Below are 15,560 nucleotides of genomic sequence, written 5' to 3' on the forward strand. Positions count from 1 at the left end.
TGAATAATAAATAAGAAACAACAACTAATACCCTTGAAATACAATGCTATTTTAATGCTACACATTTGTAAGTGTGGGCCTTTCAAACTTTTCTGAGATCTTGTCTTCTATGATATAATCTTAGTCTTTCCTGCACTGAAATCTGAAATAGAAAGTTACCATTTAGCATGAGAGAAAAGAAGATGATGATGAATCAAGTAGTTCAATTTACTATTAGTAGCTGAGAAGTACATTTTAATTACGTGTTCAAATTAAGAGGGCTTTTTTGGCAGTACAATATAAATTCTTCAATGCTTGAAAATCTGTGTGTGTTTTACATTTATCCTCAAACTGCGATCACATACCTTTTTGTGAATGCCTGGGAACTAGAGGCTTAAGTATTTCCAAGTTGTTTTACACCTATCATGCAGCAGAAATTCTTTCCAACCATTTTGCTCCTTCCCCATCTGTTGTGAAGAGGCATATTCTTCTAAACCAGTGTTGTGCAAACATGGCCACTTTAAGATGAGTGGAGTTCAACTCGCAGAATTCCCCAGCCAGCCATGCTGGCTGGGGAATTCTGGGAGTTGAAGTCCACTCATCTTAAAGTGGCCAAGTTTGGACAACACTGTTCTAAACAAAACAGCTTTTGGAGTACTGAGGCAATAGAGTAGCCTGCAAGATAGGCCTTGGGGAGCTTACCATGTTGCGGTAAAAGCTGGAAAATGAAGATTAACACTTAGCATCTACTTTCAAGACTGGATGCTCAGAGATATATACCTTTAGCAATACGCTTGACAAATTACTTTTAGCAGATCAAAAATAGTTGCCATTCAAAGAAGAAAGGAAACATTATTATGGTTGGTCGCACAGTCAGATTATTGTTGTTGTTATTATATTCCACCTTTTTAATATATTTTGATCAACTCATGGTAGTGAACATACTTAATACTCCTGCCTCCTATATTTTCCTCACAACGACAACCCTGTGAGGTGGGTTTGGCTGAGAGAGAGTGACTGGCCCAAAGTCACCCAGCTGGCTTTCCTGCCTAAGGGAGGCCTAGCACTAGCTGTTGCTTCAGAAATCCATTGTAGGAAAATTCCTTTCATAGAATATACAACACAAGATCAAAAACAGTGTGCAAGTTTTTTTTCCTTTCCCAGGTATGCAGTTGCCCACTGCACGTGCGGATGCATGCGCACACACGCACACACACAGGATATAAGTGGCTGATGTTTCCACTCTCACATTTGCTTTTTAATTTTTTTTCATCAGACCAGATGCAGAAATCTGGAGAAAACTGGTATGCTATTCTGTGAACTTGAGTTGGCCTAAGAAAGATACAGTATTACCATAATAAGAATTTTACTACAGTAATGGCTAAGACAGCTACATTTGTTTGGATCTGATATTAAAACATTTCCATTCATTTGTGACTGATTAGGACTTGAGGACAGATTCCTCAAAAAATAAAATCTAGGCCTGCAAAATATATTCAAGATCCTAGTTCCATGTTTGCAGCATCCATAGTCTCTTTAGTACTGCCAAGAATTATTTTAATATGGCTACTGTAAATGTATACAGTCCCCTATTTCTCCCAGTTGTTATGGCATTCACATTCATTGGACCTTGTGAAAGGCCCTGTGTTAGCCTTCCTTTACCTGACAACGCCTACATGTTGGGACTGCAATTCCTAAAATTCCCAACCAGCGCAGCCTGAGAATTCTGAGAAACATGGTCCCCAGCACCTGGGGAGGGCATCTGGTTAGGAAAGGCTACCCATTGTGCTTTCCATTCGGTAGTTGCCATGTCAACTATGCAAACAGTTCTCGTAACAGAAGAAGAGTAGCAAGAGCCCCTTATTGTAAGCTGCGATTCAAATGCCGCAGTTATCTGAACAGCTAACGTGTTATATAAGGCAAAAGAATAGGACCGGAGGAAAATAAAAATGAAAATAAATCCGTTTTAGGATCAGCTTCCATTTCTGCCTTCCTGTTTCATCCTTTTTATAGCAATGATTTGCTTTTTCCAACTTAAAACTGAAGGAAACTAGAAGTCTTTTTATTCTGTGAATCCATTTCTGTCTTAAAGACTATGTCCCTTAAATGAAATGAGTTTTTGCTAACACTTCACTAATAGGAGTGACAGTAGAACTTCCATACTGTCATTTATTGTTAGTGAAACGCCTTCCACCGATCTCGGAATTCCCTCTGCTTGTTCATAGATGTGGTGTGCATGTATGTGTGTAATTTTGCTTTCAGAAAATCAAAGAGCAGATTTTATAAAGATTGCTGTTCAAGGGGCAGATGCCCAAGTGGAGACTTAGCCAGAATTTTTTTAAAGTCATGAGCAAAATGCTTGCCTATTTTCAAGCTACTTCTGGATACTTCATGCGTGCGCCTGTGTGTGTGCCTAACCACATTTTCTTCCATTTATTTAGTTTGCAGTTTATTTAGGTTCTTTCTCTTCTTCCTGTTTAAGTACGGAATTTGTCCCATTTTATTTATTTGTTACAGTTTTCAATCTTGTTTTCTGCCTGCAGGATCCATTTAAATATAATGAACATTTTCATCCATGCTCTTGTTCCCAGTTTTTCACATTGCCGTGCTTTGAAGTTTCTTTTTTCCCCTACTCCCTGTTTAGGTTCATTTTCCCTCCATCCGCCAGGTTGGCATAAGAAGTTTTAAAGACAGGGAAGGAGTGGTGATGAATTCTGGGAGCCATTGATCCTTTTTCTACATTTTTGCCCTTTTGGTTTTTTGAAACGGATTACTTGCTTAGTGTCTGGGTGTTGCTCAAGCAGAATTGGAAAGGGACGAACTTTACATAAATCATTTATACTGAACACTTGGTATGCTGGCTACATAAATCAACAACAGTATCTGTTACCATTCTCTCTCCCACCCCCTCCTTATCAGTATTATCTTGATGCTGCTAGTCCCAATATTTGGGCATGCTGAACCCTGCCTTCGGAAGGCTAGCCCTTGGTAATTAATTATGCTGGGCACATAGAGCTTGGCCCTTGCTACGGGGAATAATTGCTCCCAGCCAACAGACAGGGTTTTAACTTCAGTGGCAATAATAAATAGAAAGTCTCAGGTGATGCCACTATTTTAAAGTAATTAATCATCTCCACTCTTCCTTCTCTCCCTCCCTTCCCCCCTGCCAGTGTGCTCTCTTCCATGTTGATTCCCCCTACCTCCAAGTAGGAAGATTCAGTAATAAATCTCTAGTGATATATATGTTTAAAGTGATCCGTTACCTAAACCTTGGGGTTTTTTCCTAGTGTATATGTTCCATGTTCAAGACTTTTCCTCCCCCTGCATACACATTGTAAATGCTGCAAGTTGTGAACTTCAAGTGTACATGAATGTTTTGTAGGAAGGTAAAGCTTAGCAGTAGAATCTCTGAAAGATACTGCTTTTTTTTTTTTTTTTATGTCATGCGGTACATGTGCTAATAGAGATGGTTAATTAACACCAGTGGGGCTGTCAAAAAATGCATCTTTCAAAGATGTTGTATTATGCCAGTACAATCTCTGCCTTCTCCGGTACAGAAAGTGGTACCTTGTTTTCATAGGAGCTTTTGGACTGGATGCAAAATGCATGCACTTCAGCTATAGCATATAAATGCATCACTGGACAAGAATCCCAACTCTTCACAAACGTGTGCAGTTTCTGCTGCTTTTTTTTTTTTTTTTTTAAGGAGAATATTCTACACTACAGAGAGTCGGTGATTCTCTGGATATTTCTTGGTAGGTCTGACCAGCCATCATGAGTATTCAGTGTGACAGGGACAGATGTGACAGATTGGTTCTGACACCCTTCCATACCACAAATCAGTGGCTGGAGGTGACTCCTGTCCTTCTGTGATTGTGCCCCCTCCCCCCCGCTGCAGGACAACACAATGATGCACGAATGAACCTTGCCATCGCCCTCACCGCTGCCAGGTATGGGGCTGCCACAGCCAATTACACTGAAGTGGTGCGCTTGCTGAAGAAGATGGATCCAGAGAGCGGGAAGAGCCAGGTTTGTGGAGCAAGGTGCAGGGACGTTCTAACAGGTATGTCCTTTCGGCTCTCTGTGGCATTTATGAAGCCCCCTTGTCTCCAGGTAGCTTGCTCTGGCATGCACTGGGGGTCTTTCTGTTTTTCAGAGACCCCCTTCCCTTTTATCTTTTCTGGGGTTGGGTGGCTGCCCAGATTCTCCCTCCAGCCCTCCACTCCAGTAGCTGCCCGTACGTTGAGCCTGCTGGGAGGAAGCTCTGCTGTCCAGAAAGGCATTTTGCTCTTGCCTAAGGAACTGGGGAATTCCTCTCCTCCTCCTCAAACTAAAAGCAGAAAGGTGGGTGAAGGGAGAGTGCAGTAGGGGGCTGGAGTTTGTAAATATCGCTTAACTGACAAAAAAGGCATGTTTCCAAAGTGCAGTGGCATGTCATTACCGCCAATCATCTTTAACTTCTGTCAGGCTTTCATTCAAATCCTAGTGCTTTGGCAAGCTAAGCTGTGCTTTACATCCAAGCCCTTCTGTCAAGCAAAGCTGACGTTTTGAAATGCCGGGTGGTGTGCATTCAGTAATAGTACCATTTAACAAATTTCAGGGTTTAAGAATGTCATTAAATAGAGAACTCGATAAATAAAGCCGAATGATGAGGCAGGAGGAGAGTGTTGCCACCATTCTTTTTTCCTTCATTCCACGAGTCTGATCTTAAATCTTTAAAGGTTGGGGGGCAAACTTAACTCTTCTTTAAAAAGCAAAATCTGTTCTAATTCTGCAGGAAACTGAGCTGCTCGGTTCAGTGTGTATGGGTGTGAGTGTGTGTGTCTGTATACGCACACTTCACAATAGATTAACTTCATAGATAAATTAATAATCCAGAGAGTCAGTGAAGAGAGAAACAAATGAAGTATGTGATTGATGCTGTTTTCTTTCACAGGGCAGGAATTTGATGTCAAAGCCAAATGTGTTATCAATGCTACAGGACCTTTCACAGATTCTGTGCGGAAAATGGATGAGCAGGAAGTACCAAACATCTGTCAGCCAAGTGCAGGCGTTCATATTGTGATGCCTGGCTATTACAGGTAACAATATTCAAAGCACAGACAATTTGTAACAATCTTAGGATGTGAATCTAATAGAATTGCGGCGGGGGATCTAAAGGGAGTGTTTTCTGGCTTAAATGGTCCGTGTTGAATTCAAGCCTTCATTCGTCCCCCCATCCTACCCCCTTTATGGAAAATTAGTGAGTCAAGCAAAAACCATCACTTTTACTAAGGAAGGGGAGTTACATAGGATACTCCTCTTTGTAACTAGCCTCTTAATGGTTGTTCAAAATGTCCCTGCGTTAAAAATCTCCCTGCAACTGGAGGGCAAAGCTGGATTTTCAAAATAAAAGTAGATAGGAACCAATCCCTCCATCCCCCTCAAAGCCAGAGTTTTCCATCTGTATGACTTTGGCAAGAAACATCTTTGGAAGAATGCTAACTGGACAATTTTTGTAGAGGGTCTGGCTGACAGATGGGAATATTTCTCCATGCTACCTACGTTCTTGTCTCAAACTACTAAGGCTCTAAAAATCTGTATTCTGTCTCTCATGATGGATTGGTGAGGTAATTCAGAAGATGTTATTGCTTACTGGCCATTAGGAGTCACTGGATAATCTTCAGCAAATCATTGTGCTACTAGTTTAGCACAACTGTTTTAAAAGTAACCAGTTTTACTTTAAGTAACCAGTTTTACACAACTATCCAGAAAGTACTGTAGCCCTTAGCATCCATATAGCACATTCAGTTGTACTGTATGAATGCTAAATATTACTACTACTAATAGGTTGTATTCAGATATGCCCTTCTGCTTGTGGCAGGGCAGTGTTTCCTCACCATATGTTGGAATACTGAATGAGAAAAAGAAAGAAAATCCCAAGATGTTCTGCTTGCAAAAGAGGCTGTGCCAAGCCTTGCCAGGCAGAAATAGGAGGACTGTAGTTCTGCTCTTCACTTGAGTAAATGATATGTGTCGTGCTTTAACTAACATTACAAAACCTTTTTTTTGCAGGCAATTTGCAACCTGGATAACTGGAAAATAACTGAAATATGTTCCAGGTTGTTAATAAATAAGCCGAACTCCTTTGAATCTAGGCCTTATTTATGTGTTCGGAGCTTTTCTGTAGAGCAGCCTATTTAATGTGATCTGCTTTGCCCAAGTGCAGCACTAACTACTAGTTCGTGGCTGTGATGCTTTCTTTTCTTATATAGCGCAGGATTTGGTTTCCAGCTTCAGTTCTAATAGAATTCATCTTCTTGGTAGGGGAACTTGGTATAAGCCAGTTTATAGATTCAGGCATATAAAATCCAGAATGGGGAACTATATTGCTCCATTTTTCCTTAAAGCATGGCTTTTCCTACTTGCATGGTCCTTCAGCAACTGCAACATAATCCATCTACGCTTTGAAGCAAATGAGTTGCTGCCATTCTGTGTAAAAGGAGTGAGAGGACTGTAGCAGCTAAAAAACAAAGATGTTGGTCTGTTTTATCAAGAGACAGGTTGGGGACAGTTAATGCTGCTCTTCATCTCCAGTTTTAGATAAAACTCAAGAGGGCGTGTGTACATAAGTGGGACATGTTGGCTTGCTTAATATATAATAAACTCGTCAGCCTCCATCTTTGACCTATTCTCAGCATCTTTCAGTAATTCTGATTACTCTCTTTCAAAAGCAGTTGCCCCTCACATATGGCATTCTTAGTATTACTGAGTGAAGACTACTGATTTCATCCTAAAGGTTGCTAAACCAAGGAATCTGCCTGTATAATAAATAAATGCGTTGTGCTGAAATGTAAATATACATATTAATTTAGCAGTAGGTTCATTCCTCTGGTGCCAGTCTGAGTCCTGTTAAAGAAAATGCATGTCATGTCATTACAGTTACTTTTCTCTTTGGAAAAGTACTTTGACATCATCTGGGGGAAATGATAAATAGTTTTAAAGGCATTTTATGTATAAATCTGTCTTCGATTTAATTAATTTAATGTTAATACACTGCAAGCATTTCCCATTGGATTTTTACAATTTTATATTCTTCATTAATAGTCCCTGTGTTCTCTCTGCACTCATTAATTTTGTTCTTCCAATGCATGTTTTCACTTAAGTAGTGACTGTATGGCTTTCTCTCACCCCAGTGATACTAGTATGACTGTAATCTCTTAACAATTTTAAACCTTAATCCAGTGGATGTTGCTTTTAGATTGACTGTCATTTTGCCTCTCAGAAAATGGAAAAAAACAGGCACTTGATCCAAAGCGGCAATTGCTGCAATCACAGCCTATGCTATGCCTTCAGTTCCCTAATCAGTCATTAACTTGAAATGCTAAAAAGAAGTATGGATAACAGAGATATCAGGGATAGGGAACTAATAGCTCTCCAGATGCTGAACTATTAGTTCCAGCAGCCTCAGCCAGCATGGCCAGGAGTACAGGAGGCTGGAGCTGTAGTTCAAAAATATAGAGAGGGGCAGTGACTCCCTTCCCTGATGCATGTCAAGCTTTTTGATTCCTCTGAAGCAGTGAAAAAATGGTGAGTATTATTACTGTCATCTAGAATCTTATCCAAGTTACATTCTGGAATTACTCTATTTGGCAGCCTAATACTTGAAATTATTTGAAATACTTATAGTGAAAATGGGCAAGGCAGTGATATATGAAAGTTAACTCTTCTCCCTGGTTCTAGCTCCTCTAGCTAAATCAGTGAGAGTTAAAACAAATGCAGATTATCTCCCAGCAGCCTCTTCAAAAATGTACTCAATCCTTCTACAGTTCAGATTCTTTTAAGCCAATTTAGAAACCTCATTTTGAAACTTGTCAAAAGTTTTTTTAAATAGTTTGAGCCTGTATATTAAATTTCTTAGTTTCCTGGCTTCTTTAAATCAATAGTGATTTCATTTTGAAAAGTAATTACTTATCTGCCGTAGTTTATCTTGCACAAGTCCATGTTGACACCTACTTTTTAAGCTGTTCTTCTCCAAATGTATCCTTAAGCTATATATAAATATCATCTCGAAGACTTAGTATAGAAGTTAGACTTCAAGTGTATATAATTGTCATCATCTCTCTGAGGGGCATCTCATATTTTTCTTTTACCAAGAAGATACCTGTGCAGGAAAAAAAAAATCACAATTTTCTGTAACACCAGCGGAGTTTCTATTTGGATCTGTGAATAGTATAATCTTTCTGTATTTTTGTATTTCTGATACTTTAATCATTTTGTTTATTATTATATTTTATCATAACATAATGTATACAAGTAATTTTAGTATAACTTTATTGTTACTTTAAAAATTGTATTATCACGGTGGAGCTAGTTCTGTGCAGTAAGCAACGGCTATTGCAGTTCTACTCAGTCAGCTATATTGATGCAAGGTTCAGGGAGAGAGAGAGATACACAGAGCCAAGCGGTATATCATTCTAAGCTCTGCCAGTGGGAGACATTCTTTTGCTGAGTTCCTTGGACAGGTGGTTCTTTTTGTTTTAAATCCCTCCTCTCCCTAAAAAGCATGGGGGGAGATATTAGCCATTTTGCTCAGGCCCCCAATTTATGCCCTTGTCATGAAAGTGGAGAACCTTGATCCAAGTAGCAGAAGCCCAGCCACTGCCACTGGAGTGCCTTGTTTGAGGAACACTGTCAAGTAGGAACCACTTGCAGGCAGACTTCACTGGGTATGAAACTAGGCTGCCAGGATAGAGGGCAAGCATGTCCTACTTCACCACCAGTGTACAGTTAAGGAAATGAGAGCAAAGGTGCCTTGCTGTATTTAGGAATGAGAAATGTGACATGGCAATATGCTTTTTCACTGGTATAGTTGCAGCTCATAAGTGTGTGTGTATGTTTGTGCTCCTTATTTCTCTTAGAAGAATTAATGTTATAGAATAAATGGTAGGATACTCTGTTACCCTGCTTGTAACTTCCTCAAAGCATTTGGCTGGCCACTGTTGCAAAGTATTGAAGAAAATGGAAAATAAGTGATTTGGCCAAGATCAGAACCAGAGTAAAGTAGTTTAGATCTGAGCTGCAAAACAAGAACTAGTCATTGGATTCCTCATTTGATGCTGCCACAAAATACCTCTTTCACAGAAGGCAAGCCAATTAATTTCTTATGTATATCTAGCCCCAAATGGCAGTTAATGTGCACCTTCAGCATATATTATTTAAGCATTTCCTTTCATCTACTGTAATTCTCAAAGTATTTGAGAAAGTGTTCATTTCCCCTAATCTTGTCCCCAAAGCAAATAATAATAATAGATCATCATCATCATCCCTGGGTTTTGTCTTAAGGCCTTATGTGGCCAAGAAGGATTTTAATAATTTGCAGAAAGAGCAACTGCCATCCGTCTACTATTACAGCAAAAGCCCACAGATCCTAGTTTGAAGTTCTCTTCTTTATGGGGCAGATTGTGGAGAATTTTGTGAATATTTGTGACCTGTGCCATGACAGTGTAGCTCCAAGTAGAGCCTGAAGAGATACAGTGCATGATTACTGTCCCCTATTGTGGGGGAGATGGGTGGGGGAGAAATCCAATAAATAAATAAATAAATTACATGTGTCCATCTATGATGTGTCAACAAGCTCTGAACCTTGAAGAACAATCTGTTTGTCCTTGAGCTACATCCCTGAGCAAGTACAAGTGCTCTTCTGCTTGTGCAGCAGGTCTTCCTGTTGCTCAGTTCTCGGCCACCACTGTCACACTTGCATCCAGATCTGCTTCAGATGGTCTGGGCATTAAGCACCTGCCAACAGTACTGTATAACATTAGTTCCAAATCCATGATTGTAGTATCATCTGTGCTGTTCCTGTGTCTCTAGTACACTTTTTGGTGATGTAGTATTCATTGCTAATTTTTTATAATGAAGCTTTTAAAAAACAACGTTTTCAAAGAACTTGAGAAGAAAAAAGTAATATTTTTGTTTTCTTCTTCCAGCCCTGATAATATGGGACTTCTTGACCCATCTACTAGTGATGGACGAGTGATTTTCTTCTTACCATGGCAAAAGATGACTATTGCTGGCACTACGGATACTGCAACTGAAGTTACCCATCACCCAATACCTACAGAAGAAGATATCAACTTCATTTTGACAGAAGTGCGCAACTATCTTAGCTGTGATGTTGAAGGTAATTTTCAGTAACATTAAAATGTAATTTTATTCTTTCCATTAAGGCAGAAGCGTGCAACCTGAGACCGCAAGACCACATGATCTCTGCCTCCCAAAATTTTTACCATATTGTAATTTTTGATGCAACAGAAAGGGGGAAAATATTAAATAAATGTGCTTCATTTTACTTACATGTAAATCATATTTAAAAAATACTTTTTGTCCTGGCTCCAACTTGCCAGAGTCCAAGTGCATCCCTTGGCCTAGAAAAAATTGTACATCTTTGACCTGTTAAGGTAAGCCAGCCCCCGTGCCAAAAACCTTTTTGTATAGTTCTGTCTACCACAAAACCAGAAATTATTTCAGTATTGTCACAGGGGAATGGCCAAATATACCAATTTTTACAGTTGACTTTCCTGCCAGACTTAGATTCCACAATTGTTTCAGTGAACCTGCAACAGTACTTGAACAATTCAACAAGATCAGAAAGTTGAAAAATAAGACTTCCTTTTGAGCTCCACAGTATTATATGAGTTCCACTGATAGAATATGCCACCAATTACACACACACACACACACACACACACACACACTGGCAACAGTTCTTCTCTTTATTTGTGGTGGGTATATAGTACCAATGGAGATACCTTCCCTTAACAGTATCTTCTGCAGGGAAGATCTGTGAAGATCTGTTCTGGAAGTGTAAACAGTTTTGTGTATGGGTCTGAATCCTGATTTTTCATATCTAAACTCCATAGTAGAGCCCTGCCACCACATTGAATAATTGCTGTGTGTACCAACTCTGTTTTCTTGTATAGCAAATCTATTAAGAGCTAGGATTTGCAGCACTGTGGCTTTCTATCATGCCTTTTTATTCTAAACCAAGAGGACACAATTTGAAGGCCCCAATGTTGCATGTGACTCTCAAAATCCTTTCATTTTTAATGTGGCAAAATCTAATTTGAACTGAAATGTAAATTAAGGTTAGTCCCTATTAACATTTTGAAATGTGGTCCCATCATGTTCCTTAACCTTACCTTTCACCTGTCATAGTTTCATTTTTTAAAATTCTTGGCTTTGTTTAAGGAAAACACCCTTCTGCTGTGTTCTAAAGTAATAACATTTTTTTGACAAAATAGCATTCTCTTCCCCTCTCCCTGAACTATATAACTGCTAGGAAACAAATTGAACTTTGTGGTTTATTTAAGTACTAATGGGCCATTGAGTGAATTTCTAGCGATTGTCCATCCAGAATGAGATTTGAGAACTGGGAGACCTGAACAGATTTCATTACCATGTTCCTGAATTATCTAGCTTCTTTAAAGTGATTCTGTAAAAAGACACACACTCTGACCTGCCCTTTGTAAGTTCATATTCATAATCCTTTTTTTTTTAAACAGACTGAACATTCTAGATTGCTTGTTTGTTCTTCCTTGAAATGGATAATTGATAGTTTTGTTATTGTTGTAGCCATTAAAGGAAAATGGTCTACAGGAGGAGGAGGAGGGGAAAAAGCCCATTATCATTAGGTTCTTCTTGCAAAAATTAATAAAAGAGCTAAGGTTTGTCAGGTAAGGTGTTTGGTTCTACTAAGCTACAGCTTGGAGAATTGATTAAAGCAGCATTTATGTATGTATGTGTGTGTGTATGTATGTATTTATTTACAAGATAGTTCTGCAAAAGTAGTTTTCTTGAGCATTTTAATGCTTTTGAAAGTAACCAACTTGGGCTGTGCACTGTTTTCCTTGTGTGTAATTAGTCGTGTTTATAGATTGTCTGTTAGAGAATTAGCAATTGTGCTGGCCGTATCAACTCACGGCAGACCTGCCTTTTTGCTGCCAAAGACAGTGGCAGGGTTATCAACTTACACAGGCTTGGATGTGTTCCAGCTGTTTAATTATAGTGTCACACATGCTGCTTTTTCTAGTTTCATTAATTTATAAATGTAATATGGTATCTTATTTCAGTGATTAGCACTTCATTTTGGTGGGCTAAACATGCTGGCAGAACAACATTGATTTCTCAGATCTCTGTTCTTTCGGAATATTTTTACAAGGCATTATTGATTTTTCTGTTAACGCCCTTGTGAAAGCACTGTCCTTAAAACAATCCTCCACACACATGCACACACACAGACACACACAAGTCTGTGTAAGATTTTTTTTGTCCATTGAAGTAAGATCACAACATTAATTTAGACTTCCTTACCTCTGTTTCATTTATGGGAAGTAGATCGTACTTAGGTGGTAGAAAGAAAGCTTAGAAACAAATGACCTTACTTTTTTTATGTTTTTGTTTTACTTTTAAAGAATTATGTGAATGCTTATGTGGGGCGAGAGTTAATTCATTCAATTGATTAGAAACTCAATAGGAAGCAGGAAAAGGAGATGAATGTGATTTCACTCTAGAGTATAATGTTGTTGTGGTCATATTCTAGAGATGCCCATAATAATTGTATCAAAGCATAACCCATTTTTAGTGTTGTGGTACTGGGCTCCTGAGGACAAATTTATACTGTTCCATCATAGAACTGAAGGACCTGAAACACAGAGATTGGACCATATCCTGTGTCGAGACAAAGAAAGAACTTGCATAGTGTTGGTTGACTTCATACTCAGCTGGATGGGAGAATTGCATATGTTTTGAAGATTGCGTGAATATGTTAAATAGATCAGATTTTTAAAAGGAGAAAAGAATAAACTGGATAGTTCCTTTTTATGTGTTATGATAGGGTTTCAGTCTTCTTAGAAAGCAACAGACAGCTGTAGCTGCATGTTTCTTTTTCCTTTCTCTTTTCCTTTATGTATATTCAACTTTCCTTCTTTCTTTTCTTGGTTGGGGAAATCATAGTTTGCCACTGTATTCCACTTCAAATATGATTTCAGTCCTCAGTGTGGAGCAAACTATGGTTTATTCAAAGAAAGAAAATGGCTAATTAGAATGTGCATATGGAGGAGAAAGGACATAAGCCTGTGATATGTTTCTGGTTTTTTAAACAAGAAATGCAAAATCGGTGGTCACAATCTTGGGGCACTCCCCAAAGCCTCTCCCAAAATTGCAGAAGTAATTGTACTAGCAAGATTTTATTCAATTTGGATTAAAATTTTATTTGTGTCTTGGCACCACCTGCTTTGGGGTGGGGCGGCCACCAGCTTGCCACTCAAAGGTCATCTGTGGACTTGTAGCCACAGAGATGTTATGCTGCTACATTAAAGTGAACTTAATGAATAGTAGGTTTGAGCCAGCCCCTAAATTTGGGTCAGTTGAAAGGAGGAAATGAACCCACGGTCACCCAGTGAACACAACAAAGCAGGGATTTCCTGCATCCAAGTTCAGATTTTTATTTTTATTTTTTTTTAATACTGACCTTCATAATTATCTCCACCATTAATGGTTTCAAACAGAACTGGAAGAAAAACTCATTAAAAGCATCTTGCCATTTTTAGGGCCTTTTTTTTCCACTTCAGACCCTGGGGACCCAGAGCTGCCAGTCACTCTTTAGATCTCCAGAAGTTGCTATCAACTTGGAATTTTTCATAGGACAGTTGGGGAAAAATGATGAAAACATAACTAGAGAGTTATATATAATATGAAGTAAATTCAAAAAGAAAACAAAACAAATGTATTTTTGCCCTGGAAAAAGTGTGTCCCTGTTTAATATTCTTATGCTTTCCTCTTCAATTTGGATGGTATATTTCTTTCCCTATCCTAAGAAAAGCACATTAGTATTTTTTATATTGGTAATATAAAATATTAGTAACTAGAAACACTCCAGAAGAGGTAAACCATAGAAAAGAAATTGATGGATGACCCTTTGTTTCATTTTAACTTAGTGACATGTGAAAATAAACGGCTTTAGTGTTATCTCTCTGACCCCTTGAGGTGGTCTACAGGAAGCCAGATAACTTTAGTCCTTTAAAAAAAAAATCCAAGGAAAAGAATTTCAAGAGGGAAAACAGAAATTTCAAATTTCTTTGACCTTTCTGAACTGCAAAGTGTGCCTGACAAATTCTGTCTCCTCCTGCAAACAGCTTGCAGAGAATGATGACAGTATTCTCTCCTGAGGTTTTGGCCAAATAGAATCATGAGCAATTCCAAATTAGTTCATAAAAAATATTCCATAAGTTCCTGGCCAGGTAGATTGTATTTTCCATATAGTATGGTCTACAAATTCACTGTTTATCTTGATTTTTCACTGGAGACTAAAAGGCTTTGCGTATACATATTGACAGTGAGTCATAGTCCATTTTCACAAATTTAGAACTTACAGTGGTGTTTACCTAAATTAGCAACTGTTAACTTGCTGTATGCAATGTAGTCAGTCCTTCAAAATATTTAAATACAAATTAAGGAGATGATTCAGGCTCTTGGGGGCATTGATTTAAGAGTTTCTCATAATAGTTAGTGATCTTGTATAGATGATACTTGTCCCAAACAATGAGGGATATAAACTCAAAACAATAAGGGGAATTCTCAAGCTTTGAATTAGCTTGAAAATCCTAAGGTATAGAAATGTGTCAAGAACTATATGCTGATATATTGTCTGTAAAGATAACTTCTAAATCTTCATTGATAGAACTATGTGAATGTGAAGGTTGCCATAACTTAGCTGTACATGTAATTACTGAACAGTAGAGGAAAGCTAAATATATAATTAAATGCTTAGCCAGGGATGAGTCAAAGTTGAATTGTATACAGATGTCTGTTCTAAAAAGCTCTGAAAAATCTTACTAAGAATCCCACATATTAGGATCTATATAGTTGTCAGATTTTGAAATTTAGGAAATAGTGATTTTTGCTTTCCTTGGGTCAGACTTCTGTTTTGGATAAGTTATTTCACTGGGAAATAACTTTTTTCTTTCCTCAGAAAATGTGTTCCCTCATTCTATTACCATATTGTTGTATTCTCATCTTCTGCTTAAGTATTTGCTTTATTGAATCAAAAGATGGAGCTGCACTGGATTTGTATCTCTCTTTCACTTTACCTTTTGTCATTAACATTTCTGGAACTAACAATATTATTTCCCCAAGATGACATTTTAAAAGTTGTGATTATCTTCCATCCTAACAGCATTTAAATCATATATTATTTTAAAACCCTTTCACGATGCGGTATTTCTGACAAGGCTTCTTTTTCTTTTCTTATTTTGTTTTCAACTACAGTGAGGAGAGGAGATGTTCTGGCAGCATGGAGTGGGATTCGTCCCCTTGTGACTGATCCCAATTCTAAAGACACCCAGTCCATATCTCGGAATCACGTGGTACACATTAGTGACAGCGGCCTTGTGACTATCGCAGGTACCAGGTTGTTGCTTCTAATTCTTTCTCTCCTTCCCTCTTTCTCATTGGAATTCTTTCTTAGTGATGTGAAGAAAGCTAGTCAGATACATATGCCGAGGTTCTCAGTTCTGAAACAAAAGAAAAAGAGTTGGCAAACT

At 38.3% G+C, this 15,560-nt stretch overlaps 1 protein-coding gene across 4 annotated transcripts in view; it reads left to right on the forward strand.

Moving 5' to 3' along the window:
• The window catches only part of GPD2 (glycerol-3-phosphate dehydrogenase 2), a 95,991-nt gene that overhangs the window by 65,964 nt on the left and 14,467 nt on the right, over positions 1–15,560 (forward strand). For all 4 annotated transcript variants that reach the window (XR_015797242.1, XM_025163984.2, XM_007424033.4 and 1 more), the window contains exons 7-10: positions 3,878–4,042; positions 4,916–5,060; positions 9,948–10,141; positions 15,286–15,420. Coding sequence is in view for 3 of the 4 variants with exons in the window: in XM_025163984.2 (XP_025019752.2) it covers positions 3,878–4,042; positions 4,916–5,060; positions 9,948–10,141; positions 15,286–15,420 (639 nt within the window). In the remaining variant the exon portion in view is untranslated. The remainder of the gene's footprint in view (positions 1–3,877; positions 4,043–4,915; positions 5,061–9,947; positions 10,142–15,285; positions 15,421–15,560) is intronic.

Source organism: Python bivittatus, unplaced genomic scaffold (assembly GCF_059951505.1).
Source record: "Python bivittatus isolate LINGU-HERP-01145 unplaced genomic scaffold, Pbiv_v1 ctg000480_np1212, whole genome shotgun sequence".
NCBI classification, from domain to species: domain Eukaryota; kingdom Metazoa; phylum Chordata; class Lepidosauria; order Squamata; family Pythonidae; genus Python; species Python bivittatus.